General features: G+C 39.0%; 1 protein-coding gene across 1 annotated transcript; it reads right to left on the bottom strand.

Annotated features, from left to right (window-relative positions):
* On the bottom strand, nucleotides 1–23,018 carry LOC120457146 (protein TIS11). Its single transcript, XM_039644417.2, has 4 exons — nucleotides 22,890–23,018; nucleotides 21,529–21,875; nucleotides 4,316–4,650; nucleotides 1–4,150 (listed from the first exon to the last, which is right to left on the bottom strand). The coding sequence occupies exons 2-4, from the start codon at nucleotides 21,610–21,612 to the stop codon at nucleotides 3,241–3,243; spliced, it is 1,329 nt and encodes a 442-aa protein (XP_039500351.1). The 5' UTR covers nucleotides 21,613–21,875; nucleotides 22,890–23,018; the 3' UTR covers nucleotides 1–3,240.

Raw genomic sequence — 23,018 nt, 5'->3', positions numbered from 1 at the left:
TTTTAATTTTCTATATAAAAATACGCACAAAAGTGTTGCAATGGAAGCATAAATAGGCATGTTTCAGCATTAACAAAATTCATGTACAGATTGTGTTCATTTCTTAGTTGTTTTGTCTTTTTCGTTGTTTTTTTTTTTAAGGTAAGTGTTTATTTATTTATTTTTTTTTTGTTTTGCATATCTTTTGTTTTGATTCTGCATTTGTTGTTGCCAAGGCGGATATCAATGAAAAAAATTATGGTATATGGTTATATAAATAACGAACAAAGTATATATATATATAAATAGTGTATAATTCAACTGGCATTACATTTCTTGTTCTCCTTTGTTTATCGATCATTCAAGAGTACCACATTATAGTTTAGTGTTTACTTATCATTTTTCTTAGAAGGAAGACGACTTGGATAAGTGTTAAGAGTAGGTTTTCATTTCGATTAGACCACACTTGCTTCATGCGGGGCACGGTTTTAGTTTAGTTTTATTTTGTTTTTCTTTGTTTGTTGTACAAAGGGAAGAACGCGTTAAAAAAAATTAGAATAATCATCATGATGATAACCAAAGCTCAGGTCTAAGTTAGAGTTTTTAAAAATTAAATGGAGCAAAAAAACAGTATAATATATATAAGTATGTTAAATATAGGTATTAGGTATTACAGTAAACCTTTGCACGCTGCCGTAACTTTCTATTCTGATCAATTCCGATTCCAATGCGTATCGGAGTACAAACAAAAACAATTGTTTTTGGGATGGGAAGTAAAATCAAAGTAAATCGAAAGTATAATAAAATAGACTTTAATATAATAATAAATAATTAATATGCCTTTTGCACTCTGTCTCTGCGTTTCCTTTTTCCATTTCCACAAGACTATACATAATTTGTGTGTTTGTGTGTATTTAATTTATACATAATATTAACGATAAGGCACTTTGAGAATTATTTACCCCCCTCGCGCGCGGTGCACACAGATTGATAAACACGCGTGGAATTTGCTCTTTCCTCGGCCGTTTTTTTTTGCTTTTTGCTTTTTGTTTTAAGTCATGCTTAAAATTCTCGCTGCTGTTGGTCGTTATGTAACATTAATACGCCGAGTGAAAGAGATAATAATAAATAGGAGTAATTAAATATTTGATTTAGTTTGATTTGAATTGCAATTCAGCAATTTTTCTGATATAAGTTATTTTCACAAAAAAAAGTCGCTGTATACAGGTTACAGTTTACATATTTATACATATACATTTGAATAGGGCAAAAGATGTGTACAAAAATAATTTAAATATTTCTATTAAGTTTCTATTTCGTTTGCTCAGTTTAATTGGTTTTAAATTTCTAACACTGTACTCAGTTTGCTTTTTGTTTTTTTTTGTTGCTTTTTTCACTTTCCGGCCTTAAATAAATCGCTTTTTCTTTCATTTTTTTTCCGACACATTCAAAGATTGACATTCGGATGGTTTTCCCTACATAAATATTTTAAATAGGCTTTTTTTTGTTAAGGTTTTCCTTTGTTTTTTTCGCTTTTATTACATATGCATGTACTTCATTATCATCGACGTAAGCATAATTATAATATGGTTTTATATAAGTTGTATATAAATTAAGGGTCTCTCATAACACTAAAATTATATAACTGCACCCAAAAATAGAAGAAATCAAGAAAAAGTTGTAAAATAAATTAAATAAAAATAATATATAATAAACAAAATGATCTGTCGCATATACCATATAAAAAACATAAAATTATCAATGGTCAAAATATATATGTGTGTGTGTGTGTGTCTGAGTGTTTTGCATGTGTTGTTTTCATAAATTATTAACATTAATTGCATATAAAATATATCTGGTATGTTTTATGTAAATAGATGTGAAAATAAATTATGGTGTTTAAAAATCAGCATTTCCATTTCATAGATCGATTTAAATAGTACAAAGAATCGTAGTCATTCAGACAAAAAAATAATATATCTCAAATCAATGACAAAATTCCATTAAAAATTTCCTCTCAAAATGAAAAATTGTTGGTTGCTCGTTGGTTGTTGTTGTTGGTTGTTGTTGTTGTTTGTTTGTTTGTTGTTGTGATTAGTTGCACGATTTGCAGAGGTATATCATCAATAATATTCATATCATCCAAGATCATCATTTAACCGTAAACGTAAGGTAATTGGTAATTATAATTTATTATCTTTATCAAAATATTAACTCTCGTATGTACACAACGTTTTCTATTACATAAATTTAGCAAAAAATAATAAATTAAAGAATTTTCTTAGCATTGTTTTCTGTTCGTCTATCATTCTCATCTGAATGGATTGATTGATTAATTGGCTTGGCTTGGACTGGAAGACATCGGACCAACTCTATATTCTCTCTATCTCTCTATTTATCCACATCAAAAGTTATATATACACAGGTGCTGGCCATATATGTATATATATATACAAGCCGGTAATCAATTTTTTTTTTTACATAAGACTTATCCAAAGTGCGTGGCGTATAAGTATTGAACAAAAGCGACAGGTGTGCATGGGTTCTAATTGGTGCACTGCAGTAGTTTCTATAAATGCAGGAACGATTTTCACATTCGTCGTTGGCCGTGGGTTTTGATTTGATTTGAGCAACATTCGCTGAAGATTCCCAATAGTCCTTTTCGTCATCTTCGTCTCTTCATCTTGTCTAGTTCATAAGAATGTTTTGTTTAGCTTTAGCTTTCGTGCTTGCTTTGTTTTTTGTTTGTTTGTTTTGTTTTTGTTAGTTTTTAGTATTTAGTTATAGTTTAAGATCATCGTTTGCTTGGATTGTTTGTTTGTCATTTACGTATCTATCTACCTAATTGTCCCGTAGTGTCTGTTATTCGGTCCTTCTCATATAACGATTATAACGATTACGTTTGACTGTCACAGCAATGAGAGAATTCATATCAAAGATCGGTTCATATTTAGAAAGGGGAGGGATGTATGTCTGTTGCTTGGCAGTGGCCTGCTATTTCGGTGGCGTATACTTCATACACACATGTTTTGCATCGAAGGATGTGCCCCCGGAAATCCAGTTGCCTTGGGGAATTTGAATTGGGTTTGGATTGCACTGCGAGAGTAGTTGTTTCCAGTTTCCATGGTATAGGTCGTTACTGAGATTTTGTCAAGGATGCGGTTTTTTGTTGATGGAGGGATGCTTTGATGGGCGTGAGTAGGATATGCTGGATGGTTGCTTTTAATTCATTTTTGTTTTGCGGACTGCCTCGCCTCGCCCTTAGAGTCCCAAGTTGGACTGCTGCTGGTAGGCCTCCACTCCCGAGCTGAGACGATTAAATACCGGCAGCCTGGGCGTATCCTCCTGCTGCATCGGTGTGCTGACGCTCTTCTGTAGCAGCTGCTTGCTGCTGCCCAAGGCATTGTTGCCCGCTCCAGATCCACTGACCACCACATCGTATGGCGGCGGTGTGTGCACTGGCGAAATGGGCACATTGGGGCTCTCCGGCGGTGTGGCCGGTCCATGATGACCCATTCCCAAACCCTGACCGATGATCATGCCCTGGCCCATGGCCATGCTCATGCCCAGACCCAGTCCAGACGCCGACGATGTGGACGAGGCGGAACTGTTGCTTGTGGCGCCATTCGAGACCAAATAGCCGTGCTGCAGCGGCAGGGCATCGTGGAACGGGAAGCTGGTCAGCGAGTTGGTGGGGCTGAGCGACAGTGATCCGGTGGGCGATTCACGGTCCGATCCTGTGCTCATGCTCAGCGGTGGGCTCAGCGGCAGATAGAACTGGCTACTATTGTTGTTATTGTTGTTGTTGTTGTTGTTATGGTTGTTGCCGCCGCCGGCGCTGCTGCTGGTGCTACTGTTGCTACTCTGATTGCTGCTCTGGTTGCTCTTAGGCGACTGCTGTGACTGCGACTGGGGTGAGGACTTGGATGCCTGGGCCGCCGCCTGCTGGGCGGCCTGTTGGGCGCGGGCCTCGTCCGCATTGTGGACAAAGTGACAGCGCGGTCCGTAGGGACAGAAGCCCACGCTGTGGAAGGTGCGGCAGTACTCCGTCTTGTATTTGGGATGACGGTGCACGTTGCGCAACTCGTGGCTTCCATGGGCGAACTGGCACTTCTCGCCGTACTTGCATTCTCCGGCCTCCTCGAACGGACGGCACAGCTCGGTCTTGTATCTAAAAACAAAAGGGTTCGAAGGTCGCAATTACTTGTGAGTTCTTGTCAAGGATTTGGGCTTAACTGAAATTCAGCTGAAGCTTCAGAGATCTTGTAAGAATGCCGTTTGCTGGCATTCCTTGATCCCTTGGCTTCCGATTTCGGGGTATTCCTCCCCAGCTTACCTGGATGTGTTCATCGGCTGCTGTGGCGGCAGTGGCTCCGACTGGGTGCGCTCCAGCTTCCGGTGCAGGTTCATGTTGCCCAGGTTCTCGGTGATGGTCACCAGACTGGACACAGGTGGCTGCTGCTGTTGCTGCTGTTGTTGCTGCTGCTGCTGCTGGATGAGCTGGGCCGGCTGTGAAATGGTGCGTGTGAGGGCGCCATGGAGGCGATGTGGCTGCTGCTGTTGCTGCTGGTGCTGCTGCTGATCCGAGTTGACGCCGTGGACGAGGAGCATCCTTATTTCCTTACGCACCTCGCGTTGTATGCGATCCAAATCACCCAAGTGATCGTTCATCTGCGAATGCAAAAGGCGATAAGCGAAAAATCAATTTCTGTGTGTCTCTCGGACGTATACGTAACGAGCGTATATTTCGCAAATATACAACAAAAAATAATCAAAAAAAAAAACTCAAAAAAAGAGAGGACGTAAAAAGAAGCGCAAGACACCGAAATGAAAATAAAAATAAATGAAACAACAAAACCAAAAGGCAAAAGCAGCACAAAGTTAAAAGCCAAGCTTACTTTTACTTTTAACTTGACCTATAAGCAAAAACAGAAAAACCCAACACACACACACACACTTGGGAAAAAGAAATAGACGACTAAGAAATATTGCAAAAGGCACACAAAAATGTTATAATTTTCCAGACATTAAACACCAGAGCCAAGAAAAACCAGCTACCTCTCTTTTTTCCCTTCTGGCCTTTACTTTTGAGCCACTCGTTGTTGCCGCTTTTTCTTACCACTTTGTTACCACTCTTTCAATACAACCCCCCCATTTCCCGCCCCCTGGCTTCATGTCGTCATCAGTTTCGGTTTTTTTTTTTCGTTTTTTTCCTCTCTGTTTTTTTTTTTTTTTTTTTTTTTTTGGGAACGCAACGTCGGACTTGGCCTGTTCATTTTCGTGCGATGCTGTAACATGTTATGCAACCAGTTAACAGACACACACATAGACGCAGAGACACTCCGATGATACACAGACTTGGGCACTTAGCCCACTCCATCAAGCGTGGCCAAAACTAGCAGCAGCAACAGCAACAACAGCAACAACAACAACAACAACAACAGCAGGCAGCAGCAGCAATCACTACCAACCAACCAACCAACCAACCAATTACATATGTATAGAGCTCAAGTTCAAGCCAACAACACGAAAGGCAGAAAAGCTGAGGCTCAGAAAAAGCGAAGCTCAAAAGCCAGCCGGAGCTACCACAAAAAGACAACAACAAGATTTTTGGGGCCCCCAACACAACCAACAACCAGCAATCAACCGCCTCAGCAAGCCCCAATCCCCCATTCGTAAGCTTCCCCTGTCCAAAATGTTAAAAAAAAAAAAAAAAAAAAAAAACAACAAAAAACGAGAAAAAACCCAACTCAATTTGCAGACGATAAACTGGTTGGCTTGCTCAACAAGTGGGAAAGAAAGGGAGCTATTGAGGGTGTGTGGCAATGCCCGTGGGTGCAAGTGGGACAGCACGAGACGGTGGCGCATGCGCAGCGAGCGAAAACAGGGTTGCCAGGGTGTCCAATTTGATCTAAAATCAATACAAGACTAGTCACTAAGTAAAAATGTATGAATCAAAAGCAAGCAATATAAAAAAAATTAAATATACATTTTATGAAAAATAAAAACGGAATAGAATTACAGCAGCTTTCAGGGATTTTTGTATCTAATAAAAACACAAGACAGTGGAAAAGTGTACGATTATTTTCACCATAAACTTTATTGCTCAAGAGAGTCAAGTCACAGGATTTAGATTTGCACTGCGGACTCGCAGATGATGCTCAAGTTGTATAAATATGGAGCACCACCACACGAGATTACAGAACGATATAGCCCACTTATAGTGTCGTTATCTCGCGAGATTGGGATGCGAATGGAACTGGGACTGAAACTGGGGGCTCTATGGGATTTCAAGACACATAAAAAAGACGACCAGACATCAGATGTGGCACATAACAAATAAATATTTATATATGTATGTACATATGCATGCACATCATTTAGGTTATCTTTTGGTCCGATTTCAACAGTAGACATTCCTTGAAATTTCATGTGTAATTCCAGTCGATGCCATTCCATTTTGAGAACAGGCTGGACGGGCCAAACGAAACGAAACAAAACAATTTAAATGTTCAATTAATTAATTTGCCTGGCCAATCAGTTTAGAAGCCATATATGTATACACAATGTTCTTGTTCTTGTCACCGATCGCTTATCTTATCTTTCGTCCCATTTGGCATCGTGTTCTCTTGATTTGTGCTTCACTTTTATTTCACCATTGGCATTGGCATTGAAGGGTAAGTATACTTTTCTACTGCCAAACCACTTTAAGGAGATTTTAGAACCACATCAAGTTCTGTTTACACATTGAAAGTTCTGTATTAAATCGAAGAGAATGTATTGCACATAAATGACAGTTCTCTGAAGTACTAAAAGTACGTAGGCCTTGCTCATACACATCTCTGGGTTTTCCTCTCGTTATAAGAAATGAAACCGAACTTCCTGCATTGCATCGTTAATTAGTCAGCTGACATTGACGAGCACCTGGCAACCCTGTTTCCACGTCTCTCAGTTTCCCAGTTTCAGTTTCAATTTCAGTCTGTAACTCTGCGCAGACAGCAGCAAAAAAAAAATAAAAGGAAAAAAATACATAAACATTAACGAGCAAGCGCAACAAGTTTAGCAAACCTTTGGCGCTATTTCTTTTTTATATATATATCTATATATATATATTTTTTTTTCTTTTTGACCAACTTCAACGCTTACGGCATCTTTGCGACTGCGGATACGGTTGCTGCCTCCTGCTCAAGCTTTTGATTTTGCTTTCTGCCTTTGGCTTGCACCAAACCAAGTACCATAAATAAGATCCAAGTTTATGCCTGGCAAATTACGATTTCTTCATTCGCAAACCGCGTAAAAATCCGTAAAAAACCGAGGCCACCCTTGAAAAGTACTACATGTGCAAAGGCACAAAAAGTACATGTCTTCATCTAATGATTTCATAATTAAATAGTAAGCCTTCACTTGTAGACTTATCGTTTGTATTATCATCTGATGGATAATCAACTCATTGGGATTATTTAATACAGTTGTTACAGATACCTTTTGAACATTTTAAACTAATTAAAATACTTCATTTACCTCTAATTATTGGTACGTTCTTCTGAGCTTTAAGACAAAACTTGATAGAAGTTATGATTGCACACCAATATCTTTAAAACTAAAATGCAATATTCATTAACAAAAAATTAAGAAAGAAAAAAAAAGAAGTTACCAATCGAAAGTGAAAACTAGATCGCAACCCAAATTTGTTGGGTTAGCAACTTGAACAGTCCGTTTGAAAGTGAAAATCGGTATCGCTGAAGAAATCTCACTTCCGCAACGAAAAACCCAAAGATAACCTTCAAAAACACGACGCTTTTATTTTTTACGATTATTTGTGTGTCAATTAGTTTTGTTTAATTTTGCACAGCTGTTTTGGGGACAACGACGTCGGTGTTTGAATTCATGGTCAAGTTATGACTCCGATTCGTGAACTGATTTCGCAAAGAGCGGATCGCATAAACTCGATTTGTGGTGTGAGTGAGTAGTGAGTAATGGGCGATAAAATGGCAATGGCAAGGGGTAAACGGCAAGGAAAGACGTCTTTTTCTTTCCCTGTAAACGTGTTCGAGTTCGAAAAAACAAAAAAAAAAAACAACTTTAAGACAATCCCCCTCTCCACACACTTCGCGCCCTGCGTTTCTTCGGTGCGTTTTGTGTAAAAACAAGATTAAGACCCATTTGGCCAGAAGAGCAGATTGAGGGGGTAAGTGCCAGAGTCTGGGGTCCTTTTCAAAGCTCTTGTTTTTCTACTCTTTTTCTTGTTTTCCTGGTTTCCTCGTGTTTGTTATGTATTAAGCCACGCTCTCTTTCTATCGCCCACTAGCCGTCTCTTTCTACTGGCGGCTCTAAATCTCTCGATCTCTCTCTCGCTCTCGCTGTTCCTCTCTCCTTCTTGCGTCTAGTCGAGAATTTCCCTTTCATTTGAAAATGAAAATAAGTTTACTTTTCTTTCAGTCATGCTTCTTTGGCTTATTTTTCTACCGCTTCTTGCGTTTTTCTACTTTTCTACTTGCTGATAGAAGACTCTCTTCTTAGTCCCCCTCGCTTTCTTCCCACTGTTGTCTTGCCACTTGTGTTTTGATCGCCTGGTTTTTCTGTTTTCCGTTTCATTGTTGCGGTGGGTTAAGAAAAGAAATAAAAAAAAAACAACAGAAGACTAGACAGAAACAGAAACAGAGAGATAGAGAATGTGTGAGTGGGGAATACTAGAAATTTGGCAAAGAGTGAAAGAGGAGTTTACGAGCAATAGACCTTGATGCCTCTTGTTCTTTTATTGTTTTTGCATATTTTTTTTGCAAGTGAAAATATACACATAGTTGCACTTTAATCGCATAATTAAGGTCACTTTTAAGCTGTATTTAAGGAGCTGGCTGTTGTCAAAGTACTTGAATCGTTACTTCGTATGAAAACACTTTGCATGCGGTTAGTTTAGTTGATTCATTTTCGATTTGAGTTCTTCCCTACAGTTTTCAGTCTCCTTGAGCAATGCTCCTATAGCCTTTGTATCTTTCTCTGGTAACTGAGCTTTTCTCAATGCACTTTAAATGCCTTGCAACATTACATACAAATGCAGAGGTGCTGTAATAAACGTCTTAATACCTGTTTTTTCAAGCTCGTTCAGATTGCCTAACATTTACTTTGCACAAACTATATAAATTTATATATTTCTCATTGCAAGATTTGCCAATGGTATTACATGAAATGGTATGAATACCAATGGAACCACACCATATTCCATTGAAACCATTCTATGATAACTGAGATAACTGAGATCCGCAATGGTAATCGATTAAGCTGTAAGCTGGGAGATTTGGCATTACTTTTGGGACAACTCACGGCTTACATGTGGAAGCAGTACTATATAGTTATGCAGATATACATATGTATATGTAGCTTATTCCAGTGTATATAGCTTATCGAGTGTGTGTGTTGTTTCAGGTCTTGGCTCACGGGGCTGTTAGGTAAGATCGGCGATTGTTGTTGCTGCTTACTTGTTTGTGTCTCATAAACACGTTCACACAGATACACCCGACTTGCTGTGAGTGTGTGCGAGATGCTGAAGACCTGCTGTTGTTGGCTTTTTTTTTTTTTTTTTGTTATTTTTGTTGTTTAATTTTTTTCGGTTGGACTAACTGGTTTATAAAGCCGTACCAATAAAAGCAACAACAACAACAACAACAACGTCGCGATGACGACGACGCAATATCCATAACCTCGATGAGCTAACACCAATACAATGGTAAAAATAAAATTAACGAAAAAAAAAGGTACAAAAACAACAACAAACTCACACCCAGACAATCTTTATTCTGTTCATATATGCGAATTGGAAATGAATACAAAGTTATTATTGAGTGTTATTTATAATAGCCGACCAACCTGCACGAACGGCTAAAAAGAGATGGAAAGAGGCGAGGGGGCGTGGCGCTACTATATACTATGTATCCAAATACAGTGGTGGATCAGCAGATAGGATTTCAATGGCACTCATCGCTATCTGTATTTAATTTATTTATAAACAAGCAGAAATTTTAATCAACAACCAGAGGAACTGGAAACACTAATATTTTGCCCAGCACTGTACAGATATAAATCGCATCTATTAATCGCCCCGGGGGAATAACATTAGCAATTAAATCAAGTTATTTCCATTTAGTTAGGGATGGGTATCTGTATATATCTGTATGTATGCCAGTAGCTATAGGATCGATCGTAGCGCAAAGATAAAGATCCGAGATCGGCGATCTGAGATGCGATATATATATATATGTACGTACGCATCTGATTTCCATATTTACACAGACCGCGTAGTCTTTGCGGTTCAATTAAAGTTCAAGGTAAGCTTCAAATTTTCTATGCAAAGTGCGAGATTTCTATCCAACGAAATTTGATTAGCAGCCAGACTCAGATCAAATTAAACGTAAACGAAAAACATAAAACAAAACTCTTACCCCCCCTTCTATAGATTTATTTTTTCTTTTTTTTTATTTTTTGATTTTTTGATTTTGTTAAGCAGAAACAAAAGCAATCGTATCGCATCGCATCGCAGCGAGTTTAATTGTTGTTGTGGGCAAATTTGAATTGGTAATTAACACATGCGGCTGTCATGCGAGTTTTTCATTGCTTTTCATTTTCATTCCCATTCTCAATCGCATGCATTCCAATTCGATGTCGATTTCCATCGCCATTTCCATTTTCATTTCCATTGCATTTTGCATTGCATTGCATTGGACTGCATTTCCCCCTTTCCATTCTCGACGGCTGATCAGTGATCAGTTTTGATCGATTGATGGCCCGCAAGCACACAACAAAACAATCTAGAACAGACGATCCCCCCCCACTTCCAAACACGATCTGCAACTGATAAGCACACAAAGCAACATGGCTGCACTGGAAGAAAAAGCGATGCATTTCTAGCTATAACAATTAAAATATTTTTTAAAGTGAAGATCGGCGAATAAACAGCACGGATTAAACGGATATATAAACAAGACATGAAATCGATAATAATAAACTACAAGTTATCTGGAAAAACCTGGCACAACGAGGGTATCAAAAGTTCTAGCACTTAAGCAATGCTACAATGGATAAATTCGTGACCTGAACTGGAACTCTTTTGAGATGGGATTCCTTTGATTAGAAGGAAGAGGGGAAATAAATGTATTTACATAATATTATTTAACAGCCTCTGCTTTTGGGCTTTTCAAGTGATTGTATTCGATTATATGGTTTCTACACAGTCTTCCGTTTTCAGTTTTCAGTATTCACTATTCAGTTTTGGGTTTGGGTTTTGGGTTTGGGTTTCGGTTTGGGTTTTGGGCCATCCAATCCATCGATTGAGGTCTAGGTCGTGGCGTCGAATGGAGCATTTCACATTTTCGTGTCGTTTGCATTGTCCATCCGTTCGTTCGTTGGTTCGTTGGTCGCCTGTTAATATTTGGTAAGCGAAATAACGAGGCATAGATAGCGAGAGTGTTTGCAGGGCGGGTGGGGGAGGTGGGGTACAATGGGCAGAGAGGGGAAGAAGACAAGACGCATGCGCAACTGCCGCCGTGCCAGTTTCGTTTCGTTTCATTGCCAAGCGTCCGTCCGCCGATGTCTCTTCCTCTTCTCATCTCTGCTTTTCGCTTCTTTCTTGTACGCTTTGTTGTTTCTTTTCCTTGTTTTTTTTGTTTGTTTTTGTTTTTGTTGTTGGTCGAACCGGCTCACATAATAATAATTGGCAACAACGAAAATCACATAATAAAACACAATAAAAGAAAACTTCACAGCTTGGCCTTGCTAAATTCGGAGCACAACAACCATAAAAACATAGCTTTTGAACGAAATTCACGAGAAGTACAGTGAATACTGGGACATATTAGATAATGACCGTGCCATTCACGCAATATTTTTATCTGTTTTCTTTTGAGTTTAAACATTACACAGCAAGCGTTTAACTTTATATGATAGCTTTGATTTTGCGGTCTACTGTAAGGGGAGCTCACTGTACAGATACAAAATCCGGCACAGAAATAACACTGAAGTGAATAAACAAAAAACCAACAAATCCACTCACAAATCGAATTTCGTATCCAAGATAGTTCCGTCTTTAATCGATGTGCATAAAAATAAAATCAAATAAAATAAAACATAATAATCATTGTCTTCTTCTTCCTCCTCTGTCGCAACGCGTTGCGTCTGCGCAGCGCTTTTTTTATTGCTTTGTCTCTCTCTCTCTTTTTTTTGCGAAAAAAAGGAAGGGAAATACATATAAAATGTTGCAATTGCCGTTTTTGTTTTGCTTAAGCAAACCAGTCAAACAAATGCAAAAGGCGAAGAGAGGGGGGCTAATGGGGAGTGATGAGGTAAAGTGGAGAAAGGGAGATGGATGATGGAGACCTTTTGCACACACACACACACACACGTACGCGCACAACAGCAGTGGAGCGAGAGAGAGGGAGAGGGAGAGAGCTGGGGAGCACAAAGCCACCGTTATGCAATCGAAATGGAGAGTTTCGAATGGGAGCAAAGTGGGAGGGAGACGAAGATAGAGATAGAGATAGAGATAGAGATGGTAGATATGTATCAGATGGTAGAAAGAAAAAGTGGAAGCTATCATTTTCAAGGTAATCTTAACCTAAAACACAAAAATTAGCTCATATTACCCAATATGTTATAACATGAAAAGCTCCATGTTTGACCACATACATAAGCCATGCTACATTTATATTGTTGTATATGATATTATAATTATAAACTAACACAAAACTCGTACATTTTGTTTGATTCCGGAAATTCGATTCGGACAACAACAAAAATTGCTCGGATAGTGATTTATTACCAAACAATCCAACCGGAAAAGAGAAATGCACTTTCTGCATTTCTTTTTAACGATCAAACTCTCCAATTACATATTTTGCTGGATTGAATTACCTATTTTCCAGTTTTTTTTTTATTTTCGTCTCACGCAATACGAAAATGCACAGTTCGCATTAAAACACAGTATATTTCTAGTTCCAGGAGCTTGACTTACACACACAACATTTCGTCTAGTAACGAAGAAGCTCAAGTTTCACACGTTTTTATTGAATCAGAAGTTTATAGTTACTTGGAGTTCAAACTTTCTGGAAAATGAATTCAAGATAACCACATAGATTGCTTGTTTGCACAGATAAACCACGAAGAGTTCTTCGTGGTGCTAACACCATTATTTGTATAGGTTTGGTTTTGGGAAAACTACAATCCAAATCCAAATTCAAATGTAAAAATGGAAAACTGAACACGAAACCCATCATGGCGATCGCGACCCCTTTGCACTTGCCGTAACCTCTGCTCCAGTTGCAACCCTCTTCCAGCACCTCTTTAGTTTTTTGTTGTTAAGTATCCCCCATTTACAGTCGGCCGTCTGTGAGTCTCCTTATCAGACGACGGGGTGTCCAGAGCGTCGAACCTTATCGAGGGTCTCTCGTTTTCGTTTGGGTTCCCTCTGATTGTTTTGGCCTGCGTGCTTGTGTGTGTGTGTGTATTTATGTGGTGTGTGTTGTGGTTGTGGAGTGACTTTTGATGTCTCCCCCACGCTCCCGGTCCCCATCCCGATCCCAGTCCCACTTCCAATCCCCATCATTCACATTTCGCTGCGTGTTTTTCCCCTGGGGACAAGAAATGCCATAAAATAAATCCCTAGCCGCCGACTGAGAACTCGATTAAAATACGATCCCAAAACAATACGATCCAATCCGATCCGATCCAATCCTAGCCAAGCCGAACCAAACTAATCCGTTTCGAGGGCAAAAAGAAGGGCTGAGCTTTAATGTGTGTACATATATGTATGTGTATACCGGTCAGCGGCAAACATTTCGAAATTGAATTGTGTGTTTTTTACTGTTTCTATATAAAGCCCGAATTACGAAAACTATGTCATGGATGGTGACAGGAAAACTTATAAGGGAGGGAAATGTCGAAATCAGCTGAACATAAACAAATCAAACAATGATGAATTTGATAGGTAACGTTTCAAAGTTATAGCACTCAGTTATAGCTATTATAATAAAGATGTATTGTTCCAAACTTTATGACTTTGATAAATAAAATGATGAACAGAACATCTCCTGACCTTTAGTGTGCCCGCTTTTCACATTTAGCTGCCAGTGTGGCTGTGCTCCAACATCTACGGCGTTAAGTGGGGAATTATGTATGAATAGTATATCATCTTGTGATAAACGTAAGCCTAGCAATTTCTCTGCTTGTTGTGGCCATGTTTTTACGTTCTTTACTCTGTGTTCTCTGTTCTGTGCTCTCTACACTCTCTTGATTTTCTTCAGTGCTTATCACTTGGCCCGGCAAATTTATGGTATGGATGTATGTATGGCCGTGTTTGTTTTGTGAGCACATGGCAGTGGCAGTGACCCCCTTCCAATCTTTCACCGAAACCTCAACCCCAACAACTCCTATCTGTCCTATGCACACTTGTATGTGCTCTTTTCTCTCAGCCAAACCAAGTGCAGGCCAGGCACGTAAATCATAAAAAAAAAAAAAAAAAGAAGGAAAAACACACATTTTAAGTATAGATTGAGAAGAAACGACGCTCTTTCTCTGTTGACACACGCGCGATCTAAAGTGCAGCTATGAATCTGTCTTTGTGTACATATGTGTGTGTTTGTGTGTGTGTCTATATGTATGCGTGTGATTTAATGTGATAAGAATACTTATTATTGGGTTAGTTAGTTCATACAGTAATAATCTTTCGCTGGCTGCTGTTTTTGTTGCTACTCAAAAGCGATAAGCAAAGCGCACAACTGATATATGTATGTATGAGCACAAGACCAACAAAAACTAACGAGAGCAATAATAACTTAACTAAGAAACAACAACGATATATGTACACAAAACTTTAACAAACAAAATAAAAAAAAAACCAATATAAAACGAAAAGCGAGAGAGATCAACTTTTTATTCAACTCAAAACACCGGCGATTGCTCGAAAATCAGAGATTCCATTTTGCAGGCAATTGGAATTTTCCAGAAGTTACAATGAAACGTCAAAAAATAATGATTTGATAAGACCCACTAAGTATTCGCGGTAGAATTCCATTTAAAAGATTTGTTTGGATCATCGAAAACACTTTAATAAGCAACCAATAAATAAACTTGTTTATTATTTTCAACAGCTTAGCAGGCACGAAAAAGCGCGATAGAATTTTTTGGGGTCTAGAAGGTTTAATTAGGTGGACTATCTACAAATGCCTTTGCGATGTTTTTGATTTATAGTACCATATAAAATTAAATAAAATCATCATGTGTATAGTCATTATGTATTATGTAGTCTATTAAATTAATGTCAAATTTATTTGAAAATGAGTAGTGAATAAAATTATAGAAGTCTGTTAAATAGGAAGGGCTGATATTGCGGTAAAGATAGCAAAAGATCAGTAGGTATTTCTCTACCTTTCTTTTTGGTCCCTTTTCGCAGGTTGCATTGATCCCTTTTGATTCTTCTCGGTTCTCTTTAACCTACCCTTCTTTTTCAACTCGCTTTGCTCATTCCTTTTTCCAGCGCCAATAATTTATCGGCTATTTGATAACCCGCACAAACAAAACAAAGAACAAGAAGCGGAAAACGCTGAAAACAATCAAACAATAAGGGATACACGTAGGAAAAAAGGTGGTGTCTAAAATGCAAAATAAATAAATGTAACTATAAATGCTAAAAGGTATTGAAACTATTATGCTTTTCTTTGTGTAAATAGCAAAGGTATCCTATATGTGTACAGATAGATATTAAAAACCATTTGAAACTTCATATTTTTTCCTGTGCAGAGAGAGAGAGGGATGGAGAGCAAGATCAACATGTTGAAAATGTGTTGAACACGTGGTTGTGAGACTCTCAAAAACAAAAATCCGATCGAAATCGTGATTAAAATATATCGGGGGTTGCTTAGAACAGAGGGAAAAACAAAAAACAAAAACTCACATGTGTTTTTTGTTATCTTTGTGGTCCTGCAAAACCAGTTGCAGAGTGCTCAAGTGTGTGTGAGTGTGCGCCAGACAGAGATAGCGCTATCGGCAAAACCCGCAAAACAAAAGCCAAAAAGCAAAGACACAAGGGAAAAAAGCCAAACGCAAAAGCAAAAACAAAACCAAAACGCAAAAAGCGACAGTGAATGTGAATGGAAATCTACTAAACGAACGGGGCTCTCTGCCGACGCTGACGCCGACTGCGCTGCCAGCGTCCTCATTCGATCGCGACTTTATTATATAATAGATTCGATTGGATTGGATATTTCGGTGGATTTCGTTGTGTGGACTGGATTGGCAATCAGAAAAAAAGCTGAAACACCAAAATATATATTGGGGGAAAAAAAAACCAGGTTTGCAAGCGCAACACTTTTTGTAGGGTGGCCCGCATGAAAAGCGTGAAAAGCAAATGCTAGCCAGCATAATGGAAATACATATTAACGAAATTATTAAGCGAAGCAAACTATAAAACCGCGAGAGATACAGGCGGGAATATCGTGTTCTACGAATAACAATAAGCCCGTGAATAATATAATATTCCACACATTTCCAGAATCCAGGAAAAAATTTAAACTTCAGATCGATTCTGAATGCAAAATACCCGCCTTTAACGCCACTGAGAGCAAAATCAGATTAACTGATAAGAACATATTTATTATCAAATGAATTAATGGATGAAAAGGTAAAAAACCGAGTTCAAAGCCCACTTCTGTCCAATAGCTTTATTTCTGCACATTTCTGTTATTTTAATATCCAAATCGGATTTTTTCCTGTGCATGCAAACAACAAACAAACAGATGAGGGCGTGAGGGAGAGGGGGGGTAGGATGATAGGTGGGCAACGGAGCGAGGGAGGGGCGAGATGTACTTTGGCACTCAATTGAGCGGCCATTAGCAATAATACCAACAACAATGAGAACAACAGCACAGCCAAGACAATTTCAAGATTACAACAACAGCGACAACAAATGACAATAGAATATGAAGTGTCTTCGCCTCTATGCTCCATCCCTTTCTGGCCAACGGCAAACGGGCCCCACTGCGCACGCCTGCCTGGCTCGCTCGCTCGCTTGCTCTCCCTCCATCCCCCTCTCTCCACCTCACTCTCCCTCGTCCCCCTTCTCCACACAAAGCCAGGCCAGAGAAAGAGCGAGAGCGCTGAGGAGCGGGGGCCGCCTGTCAAATGCGTTGGTGTGGGCGAGATAGCAAAGCGACGACAAAGGCAAGAGAGCGCAAATACATGAACATGTTGCTGTATATACACATGTATATGTGTTTCGTATTTATTTGATGTGCATGTTTTTCTTATTTGTATTTTTTTACAACTGCACGATAAGAGGACAACCGGCCAACAGCAATAAGACTATTATTAATAAAAATAATAATAATAAGCAGCCAGTAGCTTGGCACGCAAATAACTTATTTATAATTTATTTTCATCGAGGCGACAGCAACAAACAATTAACGAACCATTCAGTTTCAGCGAATATTACACTGTTGCGTATGTTTTTTGAAATCAATCTATTATATATTTTGAGGCCTTTGCCTGTACAAATCTTTAAGTAAATCACTTTATATAAATAATAAAGAGTTTTAATAAATAAATAATATGAGATTTTATTTCTATCACAATTTCTTTAAAAATCCGAATAAAAACCAGATATGTATGTACGTTTCTTGGATGGAAAATCGGTAGCTGTGATCCTCAATTTCAACCCCCATCGACTAATAAACTCTTGACGAACTGAGGATCCCCCCCTTCTTCGTCTTCCCACGCCACTATCTGCCCTCTCGCTCCCACTCTAAGGGTATCACAAGGGTCAGCCAGTCAATATGCTGACAATGTGTTATTGTTGTTGCTGTACTCATGACTACACTTGTTGTTTTTGTTGTTGTTGCCCTGGCCTCATGTCCTCATGTGCGTTTTCATGAGTTTAAGTGCCTGTTGGTTAGTGAGTTTAGTCGATGTGCTCACTTCAGCTTTTTTATAGCCAAGCAATAGAAAACGGCCAGAACTCCAGACAATAGCAGATGCATTTTCTAGAAAACATCCATAAACCAGGAACAATATATGTACTTATGTATGCCTTGAAACTCGAAACTCCTTCTGCTAGTCAAGTTCAATAGGAAACGGTTGCAGTCCCAACAGTAAGCAGGTGTACTTTTAGCTATTTTCGAAAGACATTGTGAAATCTTTTCGAAAACAATGAGAGTTTAAAGGGCCAAATGATTAATACAGTGATAAATATACATATATAGATACTCCGTTCTTAGGGCTAGAATACATAAATATGTAACTTATAGATGTTTCTAGCTAATTTCAATATAAACTGTGTCTGGCAACACTGTCGCTGCGCTTGCACTGTGCGCCAGTGTGGGTGAGGGAGTAAGGGAGACGGGGCGAGCGGATCGGGGACTCGAGCCTGCGACTTCGAATCGGTTCGTTTGGAATGGGAATTGGGATTGGGAATGGGTATGGGTATGGGTCTGGGCATATGGGCATATGCGGTATTGGACCTGGACTTTAGGGATGGGGCTGCATATTAATCGAGTCGAGTCGAGTCGCTTTGGATCGGATCGGATCGAAATGAAATGAAATGACGTTCGGCAGAGTTGAGGGTTAACGAAGAAGGAGCAGAGGTGGGGGGGGACAAAAAAGGAGGAGGGTGAGGATTGAAGATTGTTGCCTTTTCTGTTTAGGTAGGTAGCGGTGGTGGTCGCTACACTCGCTCTTTTACTCCTCCTCCACCGCCTTGTACTCCTACTTCTACTCCTTCTCCTCCTCCCCCACCGATCTTATTCCACCACTTCTTCTTCTCCTTCGCGCAGCAATGGCGTCGGGACAAACACACCGCATAGGAAGAAGCAGAAGCAAATGAAGAAGAAGAGGGAGGAGGAGAGAAAAAAAAACACACAGATCAAAATAAAACGACGACGTTGTTGTTATCGCCTTGGCAGGAAATGGAATTATATTCGTAAAAAGTAGTCGCCGTTTGTCGCTCTGCAAGTGTAAGTGAGCCTCATCTCAGCAGGAGAGGGTAGTGCAGAGAGCGGGCGGGGGGTGCAGGGTGGAGGTAGGAGAGAGAAGTAGAGTCGGGCAAAGAGTGGAGGAGGGGGAGTTTGCTGAAACGCAATACCGCTGATTACGTACGGGAATTTCGATATAACAAACTAAGCACATTTTACACATTTTACTTTTCAGCCTGAAAACGGAGAAGCAGGCAAAACAAAAAAAAACAAAAAAATACAAACCAAGCAAGCAGGCGAGGCACACTACAGTGAACCCACGCCCAAACAGCTACTATCGGAGAATAATAATAATTGCGAGGGAAAACAAGGGCATCGTAATTAAACAGACTATTAAGTTTGAAATGTAACCTATATATAAGCACCAGAGTTTTACTTTACATGGATGTGATAGTCTTTAGCGAGGTTTCACTGCAAACTGCATATAATGCTCACATGGTAATACAATGTACATGCATATAAATTTCATAATAAAATCAAGACGAAACCAAGAAAAACGAGAAATTAAAAGTTATGCGAAAAAGTGAATTTTAAAGTTGGCGCTCCCTTGCTCTTCTCTTTCGGCACTCTATTCTCCATTCTGCCTTTCCATCCCTTCCCTTCTCCATTGCGCCCCTCTCTCCACTCCACAAACCACATTCCACCCGAACGAAGTGGCGCAGTAAATGTAACCCGAAACAAAAATATTTTTATAAATTGAAAAGCTAAGATCGTGACACTTTTGCTTTTCCTTCCATTTTTCAACTTATTGCCGAAAGAAACAAAACTTAAATTTTTTTAAAAACAAAAGAATTTTGGATCAAAATATATTTTGCAATCTTAAATATATATTATAACTGCACTTTTGTTTTAGTGCGCAAAGGAGTTGCAACAATTTTGTGGCCTAATAAAAGTTGCGCTGCAGCATTTCCTAATTTTTGTGTGATTGTTTGTTTGTTAAATTGTTTGAGTTTGTGGCGCCCTTTCGCTTTCTGCAGCAATTTGTTGTTGCTCTTGGGCTGTCGCAGAGCAAAAACAAAAAAAAATGCTGCGTAATGACCGAAAATATTAAACATACTTCAATGCGAATAGTCGCAGATTGACTATCGGTAATCGATTGCAAAGTTCATTCAATAAGCATTTGCAACTTTATCGGACGTCAACCTGCCTTGGCCCTATTTTTTATTGTTTATTGTTGTTTTTCTCCCAGCTCACTGTTATTTTTTTTCCTTTACTCTACTTGACCCTTTGGCTTTGCATTTTAGTTTACGCAAATTTGCGAAAAAAAAAAGCGCAGGCACAAGAACAAGAAAATCAAAACAAAAGTGAGCCTAACACACTGCGCCGTCTCCCTTTTCCTCTTACTTTTTGCCCCCTCTCGCTTTCACACGAAAAACCGCAAAACTTTGCACGTAATCGCTGCAACAGAGCTCTTGAACATACACAAAAAAAAATCAAAATAACAAACTTGGCTCATTCGAGAGCAATCAATAAACCAAAAACAAATGAAAGAAATATTATGTATAAATAATACAACAGAAATCACTAAAAACACAAAAATCCAGCCAAAGCAAACCCGGAACTTGAGTTAATCGAATTTGTTGTCGATCAACGGCTGCGCAGCCGACGTCGCTGCCAGCAACACGCACACATGCATCACACATATATATATGTACATACGTATATAAAAACAGTAAATGATCACGAGTGGTGTTATTACTGTTGTTGTTGCTTTTAATGATGCTGCTGCGATGACGCCAATTGTAACAAATAAATGCGAAGAGAAGGGACAAAAAGAGAAGGTGCACAGTGTAAGGAGACGGAGAGAGGGAGAGAGAGCGTGAGCGGCAGTGGGAGAGCGCGATATGCAAGGATGCCCCGCCCCCTTCACCAATACACTTATCACAAATCCTTATCAGACAATTATTTAGTCCACTTTATAGTCTGTCGCTTATTTTCATTCTCCACCAACAGCACCACCCCCCCTCTCTCGCTTCCTCTTTTTTGGTGTTGTTTTTTTGTGAGTTGACAAACCGAAATTATAATTATGAATCAGCTTTCAAAATGAGGAATAACAACCAACAAATGCAAGTGTAACCAAAACGGAAATATAACGTAATGAAAAATGGAAAACAAGTTATCGAAATTAAGCAAACGATGCACATATTGCTTTTAACAATGCTATATAAAAACGGCGCAAAATGCAACTGCCGAAATGAATAAACCAAAAAAACATGTGGTTCAGGCATGTTTTAAGTTGTCGACCCAAAAATATTTAGGGTTTTCTTTTTACTAAATCAAGCATTAGCCAAGTGTTGGAAGTTTTTCTGGTTGTGAATTGGCAATTTTTATTAAAAAACATTGAGTTTTACTAAATTTCTAGGAAACCAAAATATCAAGGGTCATTTTCCAAGAATTAATTTGCGCATAAAAATAATAACCTAACAATAATAATTTCGTCAAAAGACTCTACTCTTATACGATTTCATTCATAAAGCATTCAAAACCATAAAACAGTTTGATAAGAAATAAATGTAGTTATTAAAAAATCTAGGAAACTTACCGTTACGTATTTGGATATATCGCCACGCTCGAAGTAATGCGATTCATCCTGCTCTCTTGATTTCTGCAGAATATCAGCAGACATTTTGTTGATCGGTTTTGAACAGATTTTGAACTTGATTTAGCCGTTGTTGTTTTCTTTTTTTTTTTTTAAATTTGTTGTATTTTCCACTGGACAAGACGGAAAAAATGTGCGAATTTTTTCGTTTTGTTTTTTCAATATTTCTTTATTTTGTTGGCTTTTTCGTTTGTGTTTGATTTGTATTTGCTTTGCACTTGAATGTTGAGTTATGTATGTTGTTGTTATTCGTTCCGCGAATATTGCATTGCAACAATAAAAAAAATCAGCTAAAAAAGTGAAGAGAGCGTTTGATTAGCGACGAATGTTGAAAGGGAGAGATGCACGGGGGCAGTAGAGAGAAGGGCAAAGCGGGGAGCAGAAATTACACGTGCTTGTCGTTCGAATGCGTGTGCGAGTGTGTGAGGTAATGTGTGTGTGTGTGTGTGTGTGTGTGTGTGTGTGTGTGTCAGGATATTTTCCAGACACATGTGTAAAAGGAAGATGAACCAGCGGCAGATATTCTTCGCTTTGCTTTGTCCCTTTTTGATATACATATGTGTGTGTATTTTTTAAAACAGCCGATCTGTTTTATTTACGTGTGTACGCTGTTTGCTTTGCTTTTATCGTCTTCGTTCGCCTTCTCGAAAAGCGGAGAGATAAGCTTGCGCTTCGTCCCTTTCCTTCCTTTCCTCCTCCTGCTTCTCCACCACCACCTTCTCTCACTCTATCTCCCTCGCCCTCCGTGTGTGCCTAAATGTATGTATGAGTATGTGTGTGTGCGATCTCTAGTGGTGGTCGTATATCACATGCGCCTGTGTTTGTAATTCTTATATTATTGCTGCGACAGCAAACTCAAAAACAACAGAAAAAAAAAACACAAAAATCAAATAAAAAGGGCAGCAATTGCTGTCGTTTGTGATTTTTGCCTGTTGCTTCGCCCGCTCCTTCTTGGTCTCGCGAGGTCCTTGGGACTGCACACATGCGCACATGTGTATGTAAATGTATCGAGTGTTTGCTTATTTGAACAAATTCTCGTTGCGCCTTTTGCTATTTACTTTTACTTTACACCTTTCGAAAACAATGAAAAGAATGGAACATTTCTTGCTTTACTTTACAGTTAACTGATATAAATAAATATTGCTCAACAACCAATTCGAATGTTTCCCGGCACTTGCAAAAAAAAAAATAACAATAAAAAGGGATATGTAAGAGATGACCACTCGTATCGGATCGCACAAACACCACAAAATACACGAGAAACAAGCACACAATTTGAATTCGGCTCTCGAAACGCTAATTACTTTGTATACGGGCGCAGAGGTCCTGTCGCTCTTCGCTCGTTCGCAAAAAAAAACACAACAAAAGAGACGCAGCACGTCCGTCAGACAACCAGCCAGATCGGAATCGAAACTTACACTCACACAAAAATG

This window comes from Drosophila santomea, chromosome X, assembly GCF_016746245.2.
Source record: "Drosophila santomea strain STO CAGO 1482 chromosome X, Prin_Dsan_1.1, whole genome shotgun sequence".
Taxonomy (NCBI): Eukaryota; Metazoa; Arthropoda; class Insecta; order Diptera; family Drosophilidae; genus Drosophila; species Drosophila santomea.
The sequence above is the reverse complement of the archived record's forward strand: the minus strand, read 5'-3'. Positions and strand labels throughout refer to the sequence as shown.